We start from the raw sequence: 26,041 nt of genomic DNA on the forward strand, positions 1-26,041 counted from the left end.
CCAGCAGGGATGGCTGCTGTTCTGTGATGTCCGGGATCCCAGCTGCAGACACACGTGGTCTGTCTATTGCACCTCTCCCCCATGGTGGTTTCAGAGTAGGTGGCTCAGGGTTCCAAGGGCGAGTGTTTCCAGAGAGCAAGGCAGAAGCTACAAGGACTTCTTTGGCCTAGCCTCAGATGTCATGCAGTATGACTCCTGCTGTATCTTTTTGGCCATATAAGACCAGTACTGATTCAATGTGGGAGTGGGCTATACAAAGGCAAGACTATTAGGACGCAGGGACCACCTTGCTGGCTGGCTACGGCAGCCCCCTTCTATTCAGTTTCCAAAGATCAGGCAAACTGACTTTTTATTGCAAGTTAAATTTGTCTAGGATCTGACACCACTGGACCCAAAGGCTTCCATGGATACGCACCAGAAAGAAGAGATCAGGACACACATTTTCTATGCTCCTTCCAGCCACTGTGTTGTCTTTATTCAATGGAGTACTGAATTAGAGGCAGAGAGGGTTTGTCCTCTGGCATTCCATTTTAGAGAATGGCAGTCATACTATCCGCCCTGGCTCTCGGAGAACCCATCTTGGCTCTGTACACTCAGTTTTTCAGGTTGTACCAGAGAGGGAGGAAATTCTGGATGCCGGCTTTAAAATAATAGTAAGGCATCCAGACTGCTGTGAAACTAGCAGCTCCCCCATCTCAGCTCCCACCATCATGCTGACCAGTAACAAAAGAAATAAGTGGAGACTACGAATACTAGGGTGTGGGAAATAATGCTCACATGCTTAAGATGCACCCGCTTAGGTCTTTTAAAAACCAATTGTTCTAAAGCTTTTATTGCTCTGTCACAAAATAAATGGAGCGGACATTGATTCCAAGGTCATTGTGAATTGATATTTAACCATATTAATAAGTAATGCAAGTTTGACTGCTAGGAGGAGGCTTGCCGGGGAAGGCATCACAGTATACTGAATGCTTGTAAACATTAGTACAAGTATAGAGTAAGAGAGACTCCCCTACTGATGCTAGATAGGACCCAAGTTCCTCTCTTTCTGAGGGATGAAGCACTAAGGATTCGTCTCCATGTTATGTCTGCTAGGGTATAATAGACTGCCCTAAAGAAGAATGGATTCTGATTTGGCTACTTGTCTCAAGGTGATATTGGTTCTCCTCCATGTTTCTGGTTCTTTGCAAGGTGGGCTCAGCGTCCAAAAGGGGGTCCTCCAGGATGGCCTGACAGAAAATGCTGCCCCCAGTACCAAGGACATGAAATGAAATGGGCTCATCACTGAGACTTTTTGCCCCATTCTCTTCCCCAGGTTCACCTTTGCAGAGAATGCTTTCCTAACCGAAGGGGCTGCATAATCTGCAGTAAATTGGGCTCTCTGCCCCACCTTACTCCCACTTTGCTCTCTGTACCTATGCCTTGTGTCCTTCTCTGTCACCTCTGCCAGTAACCAGAAGAGCAGCAGTGGCTGCCTATTGGTCACCTTTGGGCAGATCAGGTCCCGGTGGCTAGTGCCACCAGCTTAGCCCTTCCATCTCACAGCACCCCCCCAGGACTCCATCAGAGGACAGAAGAGACAGTGCAATAACAAAGCGAGGGGGGCTGCGGGGAGCCCTGGCATTTCGGGAGCTGGGGATCAGGACTTCCTGATGCTCTGCAAAGAGACCGCAAATGCGATGATGCGGAGGGGCCATTGCTGGGGACACACGTCTGGAACCAGAATCACACTTGGCCGTGGGGATCCTAGCCTCGCACTGGGCCCACACTGCAGGCTGGAGCACCCTCCAGTGGGCTAACTTACATCACATGGACGGGGACGAGGTGAGCCCTCAAGGACAGCTGTGGCTGCCACCCTGCCTCAGCCGCCGCCTGCATGGCACTCAGCTCCCCATCTTGGGCAGCCTCGCCCTCACCTTGGGCAGCCCGGCAATGCGGTGAGATGCCCCTCTGTCTGTGGCTGATACTCCAGTCTCAAACCCATGAGTCTTGTCTCACTGTTTCCCAGGGAGGAGGGTGGGTCAGTGTGGCAGCTCCTCTGCAGGGACACAGTGTGAGACGAGGCATCGCAGCAGAGCCCGGCCACTGCCAAAGCAGGAGGGGCCAGCAATCAGACGTTTTCTAGGACATCCAGGGGGACAAGGCCTCTCTTCTTTCCACTGAGGACTCTGATAAATCCATCTTGCTCCTCTTCGGAAGTCACGCAGATCTGAATGCCAAGGAAGGAGAAACATCAAAGTGTCAACAAGGAAGAAATTAGGAGCTGCTTGAATCACAGTGGACTGAGGCCAGGAGCACCAAATTGGAAAAGGGAGAGCAGTTTCAAATAGTGGGGTGTTGGAGGGGGGAGGCTGGCTCTGTAAGGAAAAGGTTGAGGAAATATTAGGCAGAACCTGGGTTTGGAAATAGGCCTAGGTGCTGAATATTTTCTGAGTTTTAGGAATGAAGTTTTACAAATGAGGATCAATAAAATGGGGTTAATCAGATTGTGTCCTCCTGAAGAGTCACTGTGAGGACAGAACGATAGAATGCTCACAAGAGAACCTAGCATGTGGCACACAATGAGTCCTCAATACTTTATTTTAAAAGATACAGACTAATAGCTACCATTCAGCAGGCCCCGGTCATGTGTTTGGAAATTTATACATATGATAACAGGAAGTCAAAGGAAGCTATACCATTCCTGGCCCCTAGCAAAGCAAACAGACGCTAACACCTCCCCTTGCCCAGCTGTGTGGGACTGAACAAGAAAGTGGTTAAAAATCTGTTTGTATGCGCTTGTCATCACCACTGCCATTTACCACTGAAAGGCTGAAGGGTGGAGAGAGTCAGATGGAAATAAGAATTTTTTGCAAAGTTCTGTGAGTTTCAGCCACCTGACCTGCTTCCATGTGTGGTAGGTTAGATCTTAGGTTAGAGTCCCTAGAAACAGAGCCTGAGGCATGAGAAGTGGCTTGTTGAGGGTGTGCTCTCAGGAGGTGGGAAGTGAGGGAAGCAGGAGGGCGGGGAAGGAGCTGAGCAAGGGTGAGGACTCAGTTGGAGGTGAGCCTCAGGCTGATTCAACAGGGAGCTCTGGAGTATGAAGTGGGCTGAGGAGTGTTCCCACCTTGAGGCAAGGGGTCTGGCTTCTTGGGCCCCCTGTCCGTCATTGGCCACTGGCTGACTTGGGTGTGAGAGGTGTGACCTGTCAGGTGAGGCAGCTCTTGGTCCACAGAAGGGCAGTAGCTGGATAAGGGACAGCTGTGAGTTGTCCATCAACACAGCAACCAGGAGATGGGTGTACCCACCTAGTGAGGGGGTTGGGAAAAGAGCTGAGCTTCATTTGTGACTCCCAGCGCTTAGGATATACAAGAGACTGGTTTCTGGTTCAAGTTTCAGAATCCTAACGCTATGATAAGCTTGACTGGAAAGAAGCTCAGATGGGGAAGTAAAAAGGAGTTGATCTGTAAGAACAGAAGATGTGGTGACTATTTCCTGAAGGCCAGAGGTGAGCTGTGAGAAAGAAATAGCCTTGGTGCCATGTTAGATCCTGCTAGAGCATGATGGGCAAGGTGGCTGCCAAAGGGAAAGTGAACCACCTGATTTTCAAAAGCTAAGACCTGTCATTACCATGCCAGAAACACCACAGACAAGGGACCCTAGTGATGGGCAGGGAGTATATGTCTTGAAAAGAACCCATAAAAATGCCTTGAGAGCACGATTTACCTTTAAAACCGTGACAAAGACAGAATTTTCTTCATTGTTGAAATATGCCTGAAATTCAACAATCCTTACTATTAGACCAACCAATCCACATCAGTGAAAAACTTTAAAACTGATCCCTTGTGCAGATTTGTTCTAGATGCTTATTTAAAAAATTTCCAGTTGAAATATTTAAATAAAGAAATGAACATGAAAACAGTTTGATGACGTATATACACACAGATGTTGTATCATGTTGATGTCAAATATGGAGAACACTGGGCAAAAATCAGAAAACAGAAATTCTGGCCAGAGCTCAGAGCCTTATGCCATTAGCCTAAGTCATAAAGCAAACAAACCAAAAAAATGACTGCAGTCTGGGGTCTCCATTAGTTTTTTGGGTCATTTTCACAGCTTTCCTGATTTACATTAGTAGTAAATTTCAGTCTCTCTAGCAGAAGCCCACTGACAGTTCAGATGCATGTCCATATATATATATATATACCCCAAACCTTTATTCTCCCTTTTTCTTTTTCAAGATTTCAGTGTGGAAGAGAAACAGTGCTTGGTAGAGGCAATGGAAGAGTTGTTTGAAGGTGTCTCAAAAATAGGAGGCCAAGATACACAAATGTTTGTACTTTGTTGCATGCACTTATTTCTTCTGCACCTCCTTCTGCACCTCCTTCTGCACATCCCTGCAGTGATTTGACTTGGGGAGACCTTCCAAAGGACGAGGAGATCTATACCCACCACGCACTGCTTGGATAGTCTCGGGGGAAGACAATGGGGACACAGATGAGGAAGCTAAAGGAAGTTGAAAAAGATGAATACAAAGGGTTGAAAATAGGTTTCAGCAGTTGTACTCTTCCTAGAAATGAAGAGTCTAGGATTTAAATTTCTGATGGTAGAAATACATCGCTCTCCAGGTTTGAGAACCTGCCATTTTAGGAAGTGATAAAAAAGTTTGAAACATTTCCTTTCAAGATGAAGTGGAAAGATGAGCCCAGAAGATTACGGGTAGAAGAGGGTGGGAGGTGAGGCAGAGGCAGAACTCCTTTGCTTCGCAGGGACGCAAATAGGGTGACCAACTTGTCTTGGTTTGCCCGGGACGTTCTCAGTCTTTGCACTGAAAAGTCCCACATCCGAGGAAATTCCTCAGCTCCAGATAAAGGAGACAGTTGATTATGCCAGCAAATGTTTTACTGGCCAGGCCATGTGAAAGATACCTCCAAGTGTCTGCGGTCCCTTGATTCCCTACTTTCTGCATTCATTCATTCATTCATTCACTCACTCATTTTCCAAGTTTTTATTGAGAGGCCCCTATGTGCTAGCTACCACTCTAGAAGCTGGGAAAGAAAGGCAGATGCCTGCTCTCATGGAGCTTATTGGGCAGAACTGGAAGGAGAGATATTTAATGAGTAATTACATGTGTGATGAGTGCAAGGGCCCTGTGTGTTTTAATCCCTGTTTATTTAGTACACTGACAATATAAATCATTAAGTTTTTGAATGAATGAACTCATGATGAAAAGGGTCCCTTTGCTGACCTTCTGACCTATCTCTTTGACTGGAACTGGGGCACTGGCCAACCACTGAAAACATCACCAGCAAGAATTAATTTAATTAGGATTCACCTGAGTCATGGGAGGTACACATGGACAAGAGAACAAAAATCAGGGCTCTGCCAAATGGGGAAAGGGCAGAGATGACTACTGGTACCAACCAACAGTTGAGTGTTAGACGATTTTCAGTAGAAAAAGGAAGATTTATAAAAACTGGTTCTTTTTCCTCTCCTGTCCTCTCCTCTCCCTTCTCCTCTTGTTACCTGATATCCTTTTTCCCCTCTCTTCTTCCTCCCTCTTTCCTTCTCTTCCTTCCTTCCTCTTTCCCTCTCACTCTCTTGCCAGCCAGACTTCTGAAGACTGGACTATTTCCTTCCCATTGCTGACAAATCCTGGCCTGTCCACTCTGCTTGCTGACAGCATTGCCGACTGCCTGGTGGACACCACGTGTGCAGAAGGGATGGTCTGGGCATCTCAGTACCAAGGTGAGTATAGCACATACAGAACACTAGCACCCAGCATACTCAACAGAGCATCTCCAGTAGCCTAGTGCTTACTTAGACATGCAGCCTGGATATTGCCAGCCCCTGAGCATCACTCAGACTTTGCATTCTTTAATTAATTAATTTCTTTTGAGAGATGAGGGAGCATGCATGCACTTGTGGGTGGGGGGGGGGAAGGGAGCAGCAGAGGTAGAGAGAGATTCCGCACTGAGAGTGGAGCCCTATGAGGGCTCCAATCCCAGGACCCTGAGATTGTGACCTGAGATGAAACCCTGAGATCTTGACCTGAGATTGTGACCTGAGCTGACCCAAGTCAGCTACTCAACTGATTGAGACACTCAGCCATACCACTTAGTGTTTGTTATTAATGATAACCCCATTCACTCATGTTTTTGCTCTGGTTTCTGTGTTTATGACTTTACCACTCTCCTCCTCTCACTTCCCCTACTCCTATGGGAGGAGACTAGATTTTTCCCCATTCTTGTCTCTACTTGATATCTTGTCCTTGACCCACTCCCTAGCCCTCTGCTTCTTCTCCTATGTTGTCTCTAATTCTGCTCCCTGCCAGTTAAGTGCCCCTCTTGGCTCAGTCCCTTCATGGTCTTGCCTAGCTTAAGTCCTACAATCTAACCCACTTTGGGGAGCACATCTGCTAATAACATCTAAGGTTCCCCTGGCCTTGCCTCTCAACTCATTAACATTCAACTGGGCTGCAACTTAAAACAGATGAGCCAAACTATGGAAAGAACCTAGATGTCCATCAACAGATGAATGGATCAAGAAGATGTGGTATATATACACAATGGAATACTATGCAGCCATCAAAAGAAATGAAATCTTGCCATTTGCGACAACATGGATGGAACTAGAGCGTATCATGCTTAGCGAAATAAGTCAGGCGGAGAAAGACAACTATCATATGATCTCCCTGATATGAGGAAGTGGTGTTGCAACATGGGGGCTTAAGTGGGTACGAGAAGAATAAATGAAGGAAGATGGGATTGGGAGGGAGACAAACCATAAGTGACTCTTAATCTCACAAAACAAACTGAGGGTTGCTGGGGGGAGGGGGTTTGGGAGAAGGGGGTGGTATTATGGACATTGGGGAGGGTATGTGCTTTGGTGAGTGCTGTGAAGTGTGTAAACCTGGTGATTCACAGACCTGTACCACTGGGGATAAAAATACATGTTTATAAAAAATAAAAAATTATATTAAAAAAAAAAACAGATGAGCAGTCATTTTATTTGAAAGGATTTCTTGCCTAGTGCTCTGGACTCAGTCTTCCCTCAAAATACCTATGAGGAGATAGGACATAGAGGGTCGAATGTCCTGAGCACTGGGATTGGCAGCCATTTGGAGGCTGACAGGCACTTCTCTACAACCACTGAGTTGTAGAGAACTCATTTGATGCCTGAAGCAAGTTGTTCTGTTGGATTTAGGATGAATATTCAAGGCTGAAAGATAGCTCCTCCTCCAAGGTCTGCCCAGGCCACAGAGATTCTGCAACTGCCCAGAGCAGAAAGCTGGGCAGCCACTTTTCCCTTACTACTATGGGCTCTACTTTCTAATGTGGGCAAAATACATCTTTTCCTTGTCCTAATTAATACCTCTCTTTCTATATTTATTGATGCATTTATTGGAGTGGTCCTCTAAGAAAAGGAAATGACAGGAAGTAGGAGCACATTAGGAGACACCAGTATCTCCTGGGAGGTGAGACCTCATCAGATAAAACAGTGGGTGGGAATGGAGACAGAAAGACCACGGGGTCTTGCATGAAGTAGGAGGTAGCTTTGCACATGTTCCAGAGCTGAGAATGTTGAGGAAAAAAGCAATGGCAATAGCAAATCCTAACTTGACCTGGCAGACCAGCATTGGATAAAGGCCTCTTAGATAATTGAAGTTAGTGTAAGAGCCATGCATAATTACCTGCTCCCCCAGCTGAGGATACCTGAAAACCCATGAGTGAGCTCTGAGTTGCACCAACTCTGGTCCACTCATCTTTCAGCTGGGAACCCTCCACTCTGCACCAATCATTCCTTGTTCTAGGATAAGTAAATCATTTGCATTAGACACTGTTGGTTAATGTCAATGGTGTTAATCTGTTCTTTTCCCATGCAGCAGAGCTCTAACTTTTGTTCTGTTGTCCATCCTTACCCTACATGACTTGGGTGAATCCTAATTGTCTGAATCTGTTTTGATTCTCCTTGCTAGTGATTCTCATGGGACCCGGTTCTAGCTAATGAAACAGCATGGGGAGTTCTGAGGTAGTATGTTTTCCTCTTGAAAGAGATACATTAAGAAGAAAATTTCTTTCTTCATCTGGAAGGGATTCTTGGGGTGGCTGCAGCCATCTGTGACCACTAGAAAAGGTGGCTAGTATTTCAAGGATGGCAGAGCATCAGGCTGGAAGAATCTAGATCTCTGACCATGGAATCAAACTGTTGAATTATGAATCCCAGAACTTCCCTGTATCCGGGCTTCTCATTATGTGAGTAAAATCCACCTTATGAGGTTGACTCAATTTGAGTAACCTGAGATGTGTAACAGCTTCTGCTGTTGTAACAAATTACCACAAACTCAGTGCTTTTAAACAAACCAGTTTATTACATTAGATTTCTGTATGTCTGATGTCTGGTGGGCTTGGCTAGTTTTCTCTGCTCTGGGATTCATAAGGCCAAAATCAATGAGTCAACAGGGCTTATTCTTTTCCCCTCCTTCCTTACTTCTTTTTCTCTAAGAGAGGATTAATTCCAGGCTCATTTAGGCTGTCCAATCCAGTTCCTTGAGGTTGTAGGACTGAAGTCCAGTCCTGGTTTCCTTGCTGAGTCGGGGATCATCCTCAGTTTCTAGAGGCTGCCTGCAGTCCTTGACTTGTGGTCCCTTTCTGTATCTTGAGATCCAGTAAGTGTAGTTTGAGTCCTTCTCACATTTAATCTCTCTCTGATCTACCTTTCTTCCGTTTCCTGCTATCTCTCTTTGACTCCAGCTGGATATATCTCAATGCTTTTAAGGGCTCAAATTGGAGGGCCTTGCACACAAGGCCCTTGAAATTGACTGGAGCTAGCCAGCCCACACAATCTAGGATATATCCCTATCACAAGGCCCATAATCTTAATCACATCTGTAAAGTCCTTTTTGCACAAAATCTGGATTAGTGTCCTATGGTTTCTGTAACAAATTATCACTAAATTGATGGTTTAAAATGACACAAAGTTATCTTGCAGTTTGGGAAATCAGAAGTCCTTAAATGTGAAGGTGAAGGCTGAGCTGCCAGAGAATCTGGTTCCTTACCTTCAGCCTCTAAGAGGCATTCCCTGGCTCCTGGATCCTTCCTCCATCTGCAAGGTCAACAGCATAGCATCTTCAAATCTCTCTCTATCTCTCTTTCTTACTTCAGCTTCTATCCTCCCATTTACTTCTCTGACTCTGGCCCTCTTGTCTTCCTGTTCTAAGGAACTGTGATGACACTGGGCTCACCTGGACAATCCAGAATAATTTCCCATCTCACCATCCTTGACTTCACCACATCTGCAGAGTCCTTCTTGCCATGAGAGGTGACACATTCAGTTTTGGGGATGAGGACATGGGGCTGTTGTTCTGCCTACCACAAGGCGAAAGGATCAAAACTATTACTGTCAAACACTAAAAAGTACTGTGGGCAATATGTGCATATGTATGAAAGAATAAGTTATTCTTGAATGCCATAGGTTGAAGGAAGACTCAGCCTTGACGTTTTAAGGAGAGCATCTCCAGGTGGAGAGAGGATGTGAAGAGAGGCAAAGTAAACATTCTGTGGGCAGAAGGGAGTTGGTGTAGAAGAAAACACTACAGGCAATGCACATTCAGTTCAATCTATGTTAGAAGCAGTGGCAGACTGGATTGAAACTTCAGAATATTAAAGGAATTGGGGCACTATCTGAAAATGTTCTCCAGCAGGAAGCGGAGAGTGATGGAGTCGAACTCAGTCAAGAGGTTAAAATTAGAGGGGATCATGGGGGAAGAGAGGAAAAATGAAACAAGACAAAACCAGAGAGGGAGACAAACCATAAGAGACTCTTAATCACTGGAAACAAACTGAGGCTTGCTGGAAGGGAGGAGGACGGAGCGATGGAGTAAAGGGGTGATGGACATCAAGGAGCGCATGTGATGTAATGAGCACTGGATGTTATATAAGACTGATGAATCACAGACCTGTACCTCTGAAACCAATAACATATGTGGGTAGAAATTGGCACACACTTTTTAGAAGCAATTTGGTCATATGCATCAAGAACTGTAAAAATCTTTTATCTGTTTTTCTATAAATTCTAAAGTCTATCATAAGGATGTAATCAGAGTTACGGAGAAAAGATTTTAGTTTAAACATGTTTGTTGCATTATCAATAGTTTAAAAAGTTAAATAAAAATAAAATTAAAAAATTAAAATGGAATATCTAACAACAGGAGAATACTGAAATGCATTCTTCTACATCCAGACTAGGGGTTGACAAACATTTTCTGTAAAGAAGAAAATAGTAAATATTTTTGGCTCTGCAGGCCATATGGTCTTTGTTGCAACCACTCAACTCAGCTGTTCTAGTGTGAAAGTAGCTTCAGATGATACACATATGAATGAATATAGCTCTGTTTCAATAAACTCTGTTTTAAAAACAGAACCAAATTTGACCATAAGTCAATATGCCATGGTTTGCTAAACCGTAATGAATGTGATAAAATGTTAGAGAACTGATAAAAACTGTTTTGAGAAACATTTAATGACTAAGTTAAAAAAACAAACAAACTCAGAACACTAAATAGAATATGATACACCAAAATATTAATTATAAGAAAAGTTTGGTAGAAAATATACCAAATTGTTTTTGTCAATAATAACTTGATGCTTGAGTTACCTGCTATTTTTATTTTCTTCTTTATATATTTTTTGTAATTTTCAAATTTCTCCACGATAAATACATTTCAGTTTAGTAATCTAAAAATAATTTGCTTATTTTTCTTTAAAAGCTTCAACATAATACAAAGAATCAATAAAAACAGTTCTATTGGGATGGCAGAACTATGGATGAATTTCAAGAAATACTTTTATGGTTTAATAAGAATATTTTTTAGATTTTAAAAATAAGGAAAACAAACTTTGGCATTAGTGCAAACTCTAGTTGTGTTCACAACGAAAGGATAACTTGATTCTCTTTGGAAATAAGAGCTCTGTGAAAAAATAATATAATCATTATGAGACAAATTAACCCCAGAGGCAGAAATGTGATTTGATCAAAGAGATGCATTGCATTTATTTTCAGAATTGAATTTCTTCTATTTCCCTGTTAAAGAGCATTTGTCTATATTTTTAGAGTTGCAAATACCATACTGGCTATTTTCTGATGTTTACTAGGTAATTTTAGGCAGTGCTGGCCATTGCAGATGAATCTGGAGCTCACTCTAGATGGTGCCGGCTGCATGGGGACCTTGCTATGCATTGGACGGTGGTCAGGCACAGTGCTGACATTTTACACAGGGGATCATGTTTCACCCTTACCCATGTCAAGAGGGAGGTGCAACTATGCCGACTTTACAGATAAGAATGCTGACATTCAGAAGTGACTTTGCAAAAATCACACGGGATATGCTATTAGGTTAAGCTCTCCTCATTTTGACCAATATGTTTTGAAATTTTACACCTAAACTAATTTAGGACACTAAATGATTCGGAGCCAAATTTTAAAAAAATTTCTTAATAATAGATCTTTGTTTTTATTTATTTGTTTTTAAGATGCTCTCTTTTTTTTAACATCTTAATTTTATTTATTTATTTTTTCATGTTCCAAGATTCGTTGTTTATGTACCAGACCCAGTGCTCCATCCAATACATGCCCTCCTTAATACCCACCACCAGGCTCACCCTAAACCCCATCCCCCTCCCCTCCAAAACCCTCAGTTTGTTTCTCAGAATCCACAGTCTCTCATCTTACATCTCCCCCTCTGATATATCCCAATTCACTTTTCCTTTCCTTCTTCTAATGTCCTCCATGTTATTCCTATGCTCCACAAGTAAGTGAAACCATATGATAATCGACTTTCTCTGCTTGCCTTATCAACAGGACAGGAAACAACAAGTGTTGGAGAGGATGTGGAGAAAGGGGAACCCTCTTACACTGTTGGTGGGAATGCAAGTTGGTACAGCCACTTTGAAAAACAGTGTGCAGATTCCTCAAAAAATTAAAAATAGAGCTACCCTATGACCCGGCAATTGCACTACTGGGTATTTACCCCAAAGATACAGATGTAGTGAAAAAAAGGGCCATCTGTACCTCAGTGTTCATAGCAGCAATGTCCACAATAATAGATCTTTAAAATGTACATTTTCTCTTAAGTGGCTGACGTTTTTCCAAAACTGGTTGCCATGTTGATGCCAAAGATGGAAAATAAAGAATTTGTGTAGGGCTAGAGACCTCAGTGCCTTTGTTGACCCACATGTCATTGGACATAAAAATACCTTCAGTAGCTACAGGACTACATGGGATTTGAAAGTGAGAGAATGGAAGTGAAGGTCATTCTCAAACTTCAGCTTTGATCCTGGGGAGTTTGTAAAGAGAGAGATTCTTTGCCTTTGCCCTGAAAAGATCTGCTTCCACAGGTCTGGGATGGAGTCCAGGAATCTGCATTTTCCATGATCTCCCAGGTGATTATGATTCAGGTGGTTCAAACCACACTCTCAGAAACACCAGGCTAGACAAATACCGGGGAATATGGAACTTTTTTAAAGGATCATGGGTGGATTCATTTGGTTCAGGCTGAAATGCTGTGTTATGTCTTGAGCATGTCTAATTGAAGAGATTGGGTTGTATGCCTCTCCGCCACCCACCCCATGCTGGAAGACTGTACTTCAACCATGGGAGTGGAGAAGATAGGTGAGAGCCCATTTCCAGAAAAGACAGTTTTGGAGACTAACAGTCAAGGAATTGGTAGGAGTCACTGAGTTGATGTTCTGCTTCTGGAAATTGATCAAGTTGAGCAAACTTTAATTTGCCTTCTGCTTTCACTGACTTGTATATTAACAACATAAAGACAATGTTCAATTTAAAGTGAGGAAGCATAAGATTATTTTGAGGGAAAAATAAAACATGCTAGCAAAATTATTAACACTCTGCCAATAAAGATGGATATTCTTCTTGAATTTATTTCCTTCAAAAGACTTTCCAAACTTTTGCAACAGGGAGGATACAGTTGGATACACTTGGAGAAGCCCTGACGGGGAACCCAGCTGGGAAAAGTGTTCGTTTGCTGTGTGCGATGTGTGTGGCATTAGAGCTGAGGTCTCAGTGTTATGAGGATGATTCCATTGCCTGAAATGAAAGATAACCCAATAGGGCACTTACAGGAGTAAGACTGTTTCTAAGGAGTTCTCTGGTCCCAGGATACTTGCCTTAATGACATTCCCTTCCCTGGGAGCCAAACTATGCAAATGGTGCTGTACAGCTCAAAGTTGGTGCCACCTTGTCCAGGGCACATGGAAAGCATTTTGGCTTGGAGTTTGCAGACCAATGTTTAAGTTCTAGCCTGGGGGTGCCTGTGTGGGTCAGATGGTTAAGTGTTTGTCTTCTGCTCAGGTCATGATTTCAGGGTGCTGGGATCAAGCCCCATGTTGGGCTCCCTGCCCAGCAGAGCCTGCTACTCTGTCTCCCCCAGAATAAAATCTTAAAAAAAAAGTTCCAGCCTAGCTACTTACCAGGTTTTTGTCCCCTTGAGCAAGGGATATAACCTTTATGAGCTTTTGTTTCATCATTTATAAAATATAAATAGTGGTTAATTATTCAAAAAATTCACAGGACATGTGTGGGATCTCAAGTAAAATGTTGTAGGTATATATACTCTATAAATATATATATGACATAAATAATTAGCAATAATAATGATGATCCTTGTGATAATTATCACTGTGGAAATGTCCAGGACTGTATTAATTTGTTCTTTCCTTCTCTGTGAACCAGGGGCTAGATATAAAGATTTTTCTTTTAAACAGTCGTAACAAAAAGGTAAATCATTATTCTTTGAGAGTATACTTGTTAGTTTGAAGATGATCAAGTATTTGGCACTATGTGTGGCACATAAAATTGTTGATCAAGTTAGGTAAACCAATTTTTAAAAATTTTAAATCAGATATAAAGTAAGGTAAATATAAAATAATATGAAGTCTTATGGGACTTAATATGAAGTCTTATGGGACTTAGAAACTGTCTTTGTAGGCAATTGCAAAAATGACATTCAAGATGTCTTTTGGGCAATGCTATCGAACTGGGATAGTATTAAAATAATTATTATTATTCTTTTAAAGATTTTATTTATTTATTTATTTGAGAGAGAGAGAGAAATAGCACATGACTGGGGGGAGGGACAGAGGGAGAAACAAACTCCCCACTAGCAGGGAGCCCAATGTGGGGGTCTCAATCTCAGGACACTGAGATCATGATCTGAGCTGAAGACAGCCGCCTAACCAACTGAGCCACTCAGGCACCTTGGGATAGTATTAAAATTACTAATACATTGTTCATTTCTTTTTCATTTTCATTCACTTCTTTGTAGGGTGGGCCTCATCATTTCCAACTAGAGGCATAAATTGCCTCAGGAAATATTAAAATTACCATACCAAAAGTGGATACAGAAAGTAATGGATACACCACTAGAGTTAATGGTGAAACTTTATTAGGAGACTGAAGAAATTTCTAGTGTCTGATTTCTCAAATCATCCCCAAATACACCAAGAGCAAATGTGGAGGTCTTCATGTATTATTTTTACTTTATAGTGAGGATACAGAATCTCCCGTGAGAGAAGCTGGGAGTCAGAGAAGTAGGGGCAGTAGGAAGCCCTCTCTCTGCTGGAAGAAGGCAAAGAGAGGCAGAGTTAGGACAAAGAGCTGAGCTTTGTGTGTCTTGTCACTTTGTGTCTTTCAGCATTCCAAGAGTGAGATGGGGGAGCAAGAAGCAAGGAGCTTAAAGACATGCATATGGAAGGAGTTCATTCCTCACTTTTTAGGAAACTGACAGCATCATTCATTTGCTGTTGCCTGTTGACCCTCACATTCAACATGGCTCTAGAGCAAGATGGTGCCAGACACCTCTAGATTAGATGTATGGAAACATCCAGACACTGGTGTGAGATAATCCGTGGTTACCTCTGTCCTGATTATGTTTTATGCAGCAATGTGAAGGTGTCTTGGATTCCAGTGAAAAGGCAGAAACTTGGAGTCTGGACAAGGAGACCTTATTTAGAAGGGTTGCTGTGACTGGAGGTAAATGCAATGAACTGTGGAACTCTCAGGAAGTAATAGCAAAGTATTCCTAAGAGAGTACAAAAAATTAACCATGCATTGGTTCAGGCCAGCACAGAACCAAAACTGGAGTAGGTGTCCACATCAGAGACTAGCAGTCGTCAGAGAAAAGGGACCAGGCCCAGATAGATGCCCTTACCCTCCTGCCATAACGTTATGTATATTTCCTCTTGTGAACACATAGCACTAAATGAGTTTCTGAACATTCTGGTTTTGCAGGTTTAGATTCTGCTACACTACATAATACCACCAGAGTGAGTATTCTCTTTTCTCAAAGTGAACACTTGGACTATGACCCCATTCATTCAGATTTATGGGTGCCATTATGTTTGTTAGTGGTTTTTTTCTCTGTTTTGGTGGTACCTGGTATGTGCTTGCATGCTTTACTCACCTGATTCTCCTTCAGTGTCATCTGCCCCTGTTCTTTACACCCAAGGAAGGTCCTAACACATCTAAAGATCTTCTCATTTTGTTGTACTCTCTGAACAAAGTTGGCCGGAAAGAAGCCAATCCTGTCTTGAATTTTCCCCTGGAAGGAAAAAGGACACATGAGTCCACAATTGTTTCATTTGTTGTAATTACATTTACCAAGTGATTCTTTGTTTTGTTTTTTCTTTTTCTTTCTTTTCTTTTTTTTTCTTATGGTTTTTTTTTTAATTTTTTATTTTTTATAAACATATATTTTTATCCCCAGGGGTACAGGTCTGTGAATTACCAGGTTTACACACTTCACAGCACTCACCAAAGCACATACCCTCCCCAATGTCCATAATACCACCCCGTTCTCCCAAACCCCTTCCCCCCAGCAACCCTCAGTTTGTTTTGTGAGATTAAGAGTCACTTATGGTTTGTCTCCCTCCCAATCCCATCTTGTTTCATTGATTCTTCTCCTACCCACTTAAGCCCCCATGTTGCATCACCACTTCCTCATATCAGGGAGATCATATGATAGTTGTCTTTCTCCGCTTGACTTATTTCGCTAAGCATGATACGCTCTAGTTCCATCCATGTTGTTGCAAATGGCAAGATTTCATTTCTTTTGATGGCTGCATAGTATTCCATTGTGTATATATACCACATCTTCTTGATCCATTCATCTGTTGATGGACATCTAGGTTCTTTCCATAGTTTGGCTATTGTGGACATTGCTGCTATAAACATTCGGGTGCATGTGTCCCTTTGGATCACTACATTTGTATCTTTAGGGTAAAAACCCAATAGTGCAATTGCTGGGTCATAGGGCAGTTCTATTTTCAACATTTTGAGGAACCTCCATGCTGTTTTCCAGAGTGGCTGCACCAGCTTGCATTCCCACCAACAGTGTAGGAGGGTTCCCCTTTCTCCGCATCCTCGCCAGCATCTGTCATTTCCTGACTTGTTGATTTTAGCCATTCTGATTGGTGTGAGGTGATATCTCATTGTGGTTTTGATTTGTATTTCCCTGATGCCGAGTGATATGGAGCACTTTTTCATGTGTCTGTTGGCCATCTGGATGTCTTCTTTGCAGAAATGTCTGTTCATGTCCTCTGCCCATTTCTTGATTGGATTATTTGTTCTTTGGGTGTTGAGTTTGCTAAGTTCTTTATAGATTCTGGACACTAGTCCTTTATCTGATATGTCGTTTGCAAATATCTTCTCCCATTCTGTCAGTTGTCTTCTGATTTTGTGAACTGTTTCCTTTGCTGTGCAAAAGCTTTTGATCTTGATGAAATCCCAATAGTTCATTTTTGCCCTTGCTTCCCTTGCCTTTTGCGTTGTTCCTAGGAAGATGTTGCTGCAGCAGAGGTCGAAGAGGTTGCTGCCCGTGTTCTCCTCAAGGATTTTGATGGATTCCTTTCGCACATTGAGGTCCTTCATCCATTTTGAGTCTATTTTTGTGTGTGGTGTAAGGAAATGGTCCGATTTCATTTTTCTGCATGTGGCTGTCCAATTTTCCCAGCACCATTTATTGAAGAGGCTGTCTTTTTTCCATTGGACATTCTTTCCTGCTTTGTCGAAAATTAGTTGACCATAGATTTGAGGGTCTATTTCTGGGCTCTCTATTCTGTTCCATTGATCTATGTGTCTGTTTTTGTGCCAGTACCATGCTGTCTTGATGATGACAGCTTTGTAATAGAGCCTGAAGTCCGGAATTGTGATGCCACCAACGTTGGCTTTCTTTTTCAATATCCCTTTGGCTATTCGAGATCTTTTCTGGTTCCATATAAATTTTAGAATTATTTGTTCCATTTCTTTGAAAAAGATGGATGGTACTTTGATAGGAATTGCATTAAATGTGTAGATTGCTTTAGGTAGCATAGACATTTTCACAATATTTATTCTTCCAATCCAGGAGCATGGAACATTTTTCCATTTCTTTGTGTCTTCCTCAATTTCTTTCATGAGTACTTTATAGTTTTCTGAGTATAGATTCTGTGTCTCTTTGGTTAGGTTTATTCCTAGGTATCTTATGGTTTTGAGTGCAGTTGTAAATGGGATTGACTCCTTAATATCTCTTTCTTCTGTCTTGCTGTTGGTGTAGAGAAATGCAACTGATTTCTGTGCATTGATTTTATATCCTGACACTTTACTGAATTCCTGTACAAGTTCTAGCAGTTTTGGAGTGGAGTCTTTTGGGTTTTCCACATATAGTATCATATCATCTGCGAAGAGTGATAATTTGACTTCTTCTTTGCCGATTTGGATGCCTTTAATTTCCTTTTGTTGTCTGATTGCTGAGGCTAGGACCTCTAGTACGATGTTGAATAGCAGTGGTGATAATGGACATCCCTGCCGTGTTCCTGACCTTAGCGGAAAAGCTTTCAGTTTTTCTCCATTGAGAATGATATTTGCGGTGGGTTTTTCATAGATGGCTTTGATGATATTGAGGTATGTGCCCTCTATCCCTACACTTTGAAGAGTTTTGATCAGGAAGGGATGCTGTACTTTGTCAAATGCTTTTGCAGCATCTATTGAGAGTATCATATGGTTCTTGTTCTTACTTTTATTGATGTGTTGTATCACATTGACTGATTTGCGGATGTTGAACCAACCTTGCAGCCCTGGAATAAATCCCACTTGGTCATGGTGAATAATCTTTTTAATGTACTGTTGAATCCTATTGGCTAGTATTTTGTTGAGTATTTTCGCATCTGTGTTCATCAAGGATATTGGTCTATAGCTCTCTTTTTTGGTGGGATCCTTGTCTGGTTTTGGGATCAAGGTGATGCTGGCCTCATAAAATGAGTTTGGAAGTTTTCCTTCCATTTCTATTTTTTGGAACAGTTTCAGGAGAATAGGAATTAGTTCTTCTTTAAATGTTTGGTAAAATTCCCCCAGAAAGCCGTCTGGCCCTGGGCTTTTGTTTGTTTGGAGATTTTTAATGACTGTTTCAATCTCCTTACTGGTTATGGGTCTGTTCAGGCTTTCTATTTCTTCCTGGTTCAGTTGTGGTAGTTTATATGCTTCTAGGAATGCATCCATTTCTTCCAGATTGTCAAATTTATTGCCGTAGAGTTGCTCATAGTATGTTCTTATAATAGTTTGTATTTCTTTGGTGTTAGTTGTGATCTCTCCTCTTTCATTCATGATTTTATTTATTTGAGTCCTTTCTTTTTTCTTTTTGATAAGTCGGGCCAGGGGTTTATCAATTTTATTAATTCTTTCAAAGAACCAGCTCCTAGTTTCGTTGATTTGTTCTGTTGTTTTTTTGGTTTCTATTTCATTGATTTCTGCTCTGATCTTTATGATTTCTCTTCTCCTGCTGGGCTTAGGGTTTCTTTCTTGTTCTTTCTCCAGATCCTTTAGGTGTAGGGTTAGGTTGTGTACCTGAGACCTTTCTTGTTTCTTGAGAAAGGCTTGTACCGCTATATATTTTCCTCTCAGGACTGCCTTTGTTGTGTCCCACAGATTTTGAACCGTTGTATTTTCATTATCATTTGTTTCCATGATTTTTTTCAATTCTTCTTTAATTTCCCGGTTGACCCATTCATTCTTTAGAAGGATACTGTTTAGTCTCCATGTATTTGGGTTCTTTCCAAACTTCCTTTTGTGGTTGAGTTCTAGCTTTAGAGCATTGTGGTCTGAAAATATGCAGGGAATGATCCCAATCTTTTGATACCGGTTGAGTCCTGATTTAGGACTGAGGATGTGATCTATTCTGGAGAATGTTCCTTGTGCACTAGAGAAGAATGTGTATTCTGTTGCTTTGGGATGAAATATTCTGAATATATCTGTGATGTCCATTTGGTCCAGTGTGTCGTTTAAGGCCTTTATTTCCTTGCTGATCTTTTGCTTGGATGACCTGTCCATTTCAGTGAGGGGAGTGTTAAAGTCCCCTACTATTATTGTATTATTGTTGATGTGTTTCTTTGATTTTGTTATTAATTGGTTTATATAGTTGGCTGCTCCCACATTGGGGGCATAGATATTTAAAATTGTTAAATCTTCTTGTTGGACAGACCCTTTGAGTATGATATAGTGTCCTTCCTCATCTCTTATTATAGTCTTTGGCTTAAAATCTAATTGATCTGATATAAGGATTGCCACTCCTGCTTTCTTCTAATGTCCATTAGCATGGTAAATTCTTTTCCACCCCCTCACTTTAAATCTGGAGGTGTCTTCGGGCTTAAAATGAGTTTCTTGGAGGCAACATATAGATGGGTTTTGTTTTGTTTTTTTACCCATTCTGATACCCTGTGTCTTTTGACAGGGGCATTTAGCCCATTCACATTCAGGGTAACTATTGAGAGATATGAATTTAGTGCCATTGTATTGCCTGTAAGGTGACTGTTACTGTATATGGTCTCTATTCCTTTCTGATGTACCACTTGTAGGCTCTCTCTTTGCTTAGACGACCCCTTTCAATATTTCCTGTAGAGCTGGTTTGGTATTTGCAAATTCTTTCAGTTGTTGTTTGTCCTGGAAGCTTTTAATCTCTCCTTCTATTTTCAATGATAGCCTAGCTGGATATAGTATTCTTGGCTGCATGTTTTTCTCGTTTAGTGCTCTGAAAATATCATGCCAGCTCTTTCTGGCCTGCCAGGTCTCTGTGGATAAGTCAGCTGCCAATCTAATATTTTTACCATTGTATGTTACAGACTTCTTTTCCCGGGCTGCTTTCAGGATTTTCTCTTTGTCACTGAGACTTGTAAATTTTACTATTAGGTGACGGGGTGTCGGCCTATTCTTATTGATTTTGAGGGGCGTTCTCTGAACCTCCTGAATTTTGATGCTCATTCCCTTTGCCATATTGGGGAAATTCTCCGCAATAATTCTCTCCAGTATACCTTCTGCTCCCCTCTCTCTTTCTTCTTCTTCTGGAATCCCAATTATTCTAATATTGTTTCATCTTATGGTGTAACTTATCTCTCGAATTCTCCCCTCGTGGTCCAGTAGCTATTTGTCCCTCTTTTGCTCAGCTTCTTTATTCTCTGTCATTTGGTGTTCCATATCACTAATCTTTCTTCTGCCTCATTTATCCTAGCAGTGAGAGCCTCCATTTTTGATTGCACCTCATTAATAGCTTTTTTGATTTCAACTTGGTTAGATTTTAGTTCTTTTATTTCTCCAGAAAGGGCTTTTATATCTCTCGAGAGGGTTTCTCTAATATCTTCCATGCCTTTTTCGAGCCCGGCTAGAACCTTGAGAATTGTCATTCTAAACTCTAGATCTGACATATTACCAATGTCTGTATTGATTAGGTCCCTAGCCTTCGGTACTGCCTCTTGTTCTTTTTTTTGTGTTGAATTTTTACGTCTTGTCATTTTGTCCAGATAAGAGTAAATGAAGGGGCAAGCAAAATACTAAAAGGGTGGCAACAACCCCAGGAAAATATGCTTTAACCAAATTAGAAGAGATCCAAAATCGTGAGTGGGGATAAAGGGGATAAAAAGAGGTTCAAAAAGGAAGAAAGAAAAAAACAAAAAGAAAAAAGAAAAAAAAAGAAAAGAAAAGAAAAGAATTTTTAAAAAAAGAAAACACCTTTCAGAAAGTGGTTGTTTTTCTGTTTCCAGAATTGCTGTTCTTCTTCTCTTCGATCTGCCGATGGATTTTCAGGTGTTTCAATCTTTAGATAAGCTATCTAGCTGATCTCCGGCTAGCTGAAGCAGTCTCAGCTTGCTACTTCTCCGCCATCTTGACTCCTCCCCCTCTTTTCTTTTTTTTAAGAAAGAGGAATACTTACTTTCCACCAGTCTTCATTAGTGTCTTCTAGAAGAGTAATCATGTCTCCTGGCCTATAATGAAGCGTGAACGGGTTGATTGGGGAAGGAGAGGGGGGAAAAAAAGAAGATGACACTTCAGATTCACAAGTAATAGTCTTTCATTTACACAAATAATCCTAAAATAAATAGAAGTAAAATAAACATGACTTTTTCTCAGTTCTTCCCACCCAAGAAAATAGTTTTGTTATACATTCAAAACAAATACTATTTCCATGTTGTATTTGAAAAAATAATATAGCCTTATTTTTTAAAAGGATTTCTTTATTTTGAGAGGGAGGGAGAAGGAGAGAGTGCAGGGGAAGAGGCAGACACACAGGGAGAAAGAGAATTCAAGCAGACTTCTGCTTGAGCACAGAGCCTGACTTGGGACAGGATCCTACCACCATGAGATCATAACCTGAGTCAAAACGAAGAATCAGGTGCTTAACCAATTGAGTCACCCAGGTACCTCAATATTAGCTTTATTTTTACATATAGAGAAGGGTTCTTTATTATTTCTGGAAGTTTCCTATTCATATTTGCCACTTCTGTTATGGATGTGATATTATAATAGATATTTCTAAGAATATTATATTCTGTTTTTAAAAACAGTATTTCTTTCCTTTATTGAGTTCTTTCCCCTAGAATTGGTTGGCCTCCTCTTTTATTGCTTTACCTTCATGTCAAGGGATTTTCTTCAATATCTGTGTTTCTTGGTTGTTTCTCTTTTTTTCTTGGTTGTTTCTTTATATTAATGGCTGAAAACAGAGGTAGATGGGTGTGGGCAGCTGGGTGAGCTTCTCTGCTATTACATGCTTCTGAGTCTGCACTGTCTCTCTCTCCCAAGTGCAAGGGGTAATTTCTAGTTCTGCTTAAAAGAGCAGGGAGTCTCAATTGGGGCCTATCATTTTCAGATGCTTGAAAACGTAGCAGGCAAGCAGTGTGGGGTCTCCTACCACTACCCCAATGGCTTAAACAGGAGGGCTTTCTTAACCTTTGTGAGGGGAAGATCAGTTTATTCTCCTGTTAAGTACACCTGTCTTTTTCCTTCCCTCCCCTTGCTTTCTAGATGGTCTGGGGTCAAGAGTTATCTAAACATAGCTCTTTGTCTTTCTTAGACTTCTGCACTCACACAGGCATAGGTTCCTTTTCTTCTGAATACAGCTGTTCCTTTGATTATAGGGTCAAATACCATTGCTATCTATTGCCCATTAGAACCAGTAATGTGGTGTCATGAACACAGCTGGGAGTCTGTGTCAGTTATATGTTGCTGTGATAATGCTGTGTACCATACAGCCACAAAACAATGGCTCACTCCCATACCTGAGTGTCGGCTGGCTGTTGGCTGGAATGACTGGGGAGACTTGGCCCTATTTCCTGTTTCCCATACACCAGAAGGTTAATTTGCACATTCATACCAATGCCAGAATTTTAAGAGCAGCAAATGGAAACACACAAAACACGTAAGGCCTTCAAGGCCAGGGTTGGAATTGACACACTGCCATTTCTGCCTTGTTTTATTGGGCAAAGCATGTTATGAGACCAGTCTAGATTCAAGGGATGGGACAGCAGCTCCACCTCTGTGATGACAGGAACTGTAAGGTCCCATGGCAAAGGATAGGAGTATAGGAAAAGGTGAAGAATTTGGGTCATTAATGCAATCAAGCTATTGGCGAAACCCTCATGTTCTTCAATGAATTTGCTGGGAGTTCAGTGTCTCCTTGAATGTCCCCCTACTTATACCTAAAAGTTACTTTTTCCTGAGCATGTTTTGGTCTCCAGGCATCTTCACTGTCCTCAATTCTAGTTGCTGTAGTTTGCCAGGAACTTTTCAAAATGTTGGGGTCTTGGATAGTATTATTTCTTGTTTTCTAGTATTGTTTGTGGAGGGTTTTTTTTTTAAAATATATTTTTGGACATTTCAAGGGATTGAAACAGGAGAGGAAATAGATCCAGGGGTTCATTTGGTATTCTGATTCAATCTCCTCTGCTGTCATTTTCAATTCTCAGTTAATATCTATCTTCGTAGGGGACTCCAAATAGAACAGGCTTGTTACACCTGAAGCATTAAACACAAGTGGCATTTTGGTATTTCAACAGTCACAGTTCGGTGCTGATGCCATAGAAAGCGAGATGGCTGAAAATCACTCTTTTCCCAGGTGAGGGATTTAATTAAGCAGCAAGGATGAAAGCTGATGTAGAAAAATCTTTCTCACTCCAGCAGATTTTACTTAACCTAATAACCTAAGAAACAATGTGTTAGCATCAAGTCCAGTGACTTTACTGATGGCTTGGTAGAAACAGGAAGTAAGGAAAAAAGGTGGAGGTGAGGGTGGGGGTGGAGGCACCTTTTCCTAAGGGTGAGAAAGGATACTGCCTGGATCTAACTGCTGGTTTTACAATTTAGATAGGGAGTCACTCTTTACCATGGCCATAGGTGAGCTGTCCCTGAGCATACGACCCATGGTAACTAAACCACATATTAGAACAAGGCACTCACTGGAACACAAGCTATAATTTTATGAGCAATACCAAACATCCTCTTGACAGAGTGATGGGGATTGTCTTATCCTATAAAAGAGCACTGCCAGGACCAGAAAACTGCCTAGTGAGGGAGGAGAGTTACGTTCAAATATATATTTTTTCTTTTTTGTTATTTGTTTACCCACTCATTCAACAAATATTCCAGAATACTGACTCTGGGTAATCTTTGGAGAATAATGTCCTCACTGGAGTTAATGTTCTAGTGAGAAAGATGGATACAAATAAGCACACAGAAAATAGAACATTGAATATGGTTATAAATACTAACAGGAAGATTGTATCTCTAATTGATGGATGTATAATTGCAAATTGTCATAAGGGCTATGAAGGGAATAGATAGGATGCAGATATAAAGCATACGGGTAGACTCTTGATATTAGCCAACTACTCTAATCATCTGGTGAAGACAGCTAATGTCTCTTTTTCACTGTAGGCAGGAAGTTGCCCCAGGCAGCACTTGAATCCAAGATAACAATGCTCTGACATCTCAGTCAGCAAACCCATGGCCCATGGGGTTTGCCCTGCTCCTTGCCCCTACCCCACATCCCCCACCAATCTTGGCACTCATTCCACTGCACCTTCACTCAGACTTAGACTCCTTTTCAAGATGGGATCCAGGCCTGTGGATCTGAGGAGGCAAGCAAGATAAAACAATATGAACAATATGTTTTGTCTTGACCTAGTTTTGAGACTCTCATTAGAGGCCAGTCAGTTTCCCTTAAGCAACGTGTTAAGCCAACACCCCAACCTCTTCCCTTTGGACTCTCACAGTCCAGGCCATGATGCCCCAACCCTGTCTGCTCCTGGGGCCATGTACCAGATAACTAGGGACAGCCCTTATGCCCTGGAACATGTGAAATTTTATTCAGATTTGTTAATCCACAGGGATTCTGGGAAACCAGCTAACCCTGGCTGCTTGCCATACATAAGCTGCCCCTATAGCCTGGGTGTGCAGATTCCCAGCTGCAAGCTTGGGTGGCCCAATGTGGCCACCCCTCCTTATCACCTGTGAGTCCTCCACTCAACCGGTTCTCAGCTTTGTTCTCTTCTCCTGTCTGTGGTTTTGGTGCACGATATCCTGCCATCAAGGAATTAAGTCCAAACATTCTGCTCCCTTGCTCCACATAGGGAGAGCCTGTCCATGGTTCCTGGAGGAATGGAAGCCCAACGCCTAAAAATCCTCCTTCCTGTGGCTGGTCTTAGGATGGACACTGCCAATGAGTGACTCTCTTCCCCCAAATGTTTCAGGTTTCTATGGCCGACCAGGCCCCTCTTCATGGAACAATTCTTTCTCATTTTGGGTTCTCACACTTCAAAGTCCTGTGCTGGCCTAACACTTACTCTCTTTCTTCCAGGAGACCTTATGTTCCCAATCCATAATGTGCAGATTTTATAATTTAGCTCTATTTCCAAATTCCTGGAGATGAACTTGTCAGGTCCCCAAATATTTTAAAAAAGTTTCCCTTTGTTTAATTCAATCAGAGCATCCTAAGTTCAGGTAAGCCTTTTGCTGTACCCAAGAATCATACATGCAATATAATGCAATTTGTAAATGATAAAGGGATAAGTTTCCCTTTTGGCATAGACTGATCAGAACACCACAGCTGGCCTTTTCTTTTGGTTTGCTCAGTAACATAGGTCTTGGATCCAGAGGATGATTTTCAGAAAGTCTTGACATGATGAGGGAACTCTGTGCTACCATCACGAGTAGGAACAGAGTAACAACAGCTAAGTGCAGAATCACGGCTCAACAGTGAGGGGACCATGAGTGTGTGTGTTTGAGTCTGTGTGTGAGAACAGGATGGCTGCTATCTGGTTCATTTTCCGCAGTCCTCTGCTTCCCTCATTTCTCAGTTTTTCATGTGGACAGAGGAACCTCTTTCTTTCACCATAAGGGAGACTGGTTTTAATGACTTAGAGGGCATGGCGCCACAGAGTTGTATGGATAATGCCCACTGAGCCCAACCAGCTGCAGAGAACTATTCTGCAAGGTGTATGGCCATGGTTTGGTCTTCTAGAAGGTGGGAAGGGAGTTGTCCTGAGGACCTCTGCCCAGTCTCTCCATTCCGCACTGGCACCACAGATTCCTAGGAGTTTAGATGCTAACACCCCTGATGAGGTCACAGCATTTGAGAAGTCCCTTCTCCACTGAGACAACCTGAGACCTCAGACTGGCCCTCAGCTGGGAGGCACAGAGAGAAGGAAGGATGTTCTGGTCTCTTTTCACAATGTTTTGGCTATACTGTATA

At 41.9% G+C, this 26,041-nt stretch overlaps 1 protein-coding gene across 1 annotated transcript in view; it reads right to left on the bottom strand.

Annotated features, from left to right (window-relative positions):
• Nucleotides 1–200: 200 nt before the first annotated feature.
• Nucleotides 201–26,041, bottom strand: part of STAC (SH3 and cysteine rich domain) — a 152,016-nt gene continuing 126,175 nt past the window's right edge. The window contains exons 9-11 of the mRNA XM_059387945.1: nucleotides 21,230–21,281; nucleotides 15,458–15,595; nucleotides 201–2,209 (exon numbers count right to left, since the gene is read on the bottom strand). Coding sequence (XP_059243928.1) covers nucleotides 2,111–2,209; nucleotides 15,458–15,595; nucleotides 21,230–21,281 — 289 coding nt within the window. The 3' untranslated portion in view covers nucleotides 201–2,110. The remainder of the gene's footprint in view (nucleotides 2,210–15,457; nucleotides 15,596–21,229; nucleotides 21,282–26,041) is intronic.

The sequence above is a fragment of the Mustela nigripes genome, chromosome 2 (assembly GCF_022355385.1).
Source record: "Mustela nigripes isolate SB6536 chromosome 2, MUSNIG.SB6536, whole genome shotgun sequence".
NCBI classification, from domain to species: Eukaryota; Metazoa; Chordata; class Mammalia; order Carnivora; family Mustelidae; genus Mustela; species Mustela nigripes.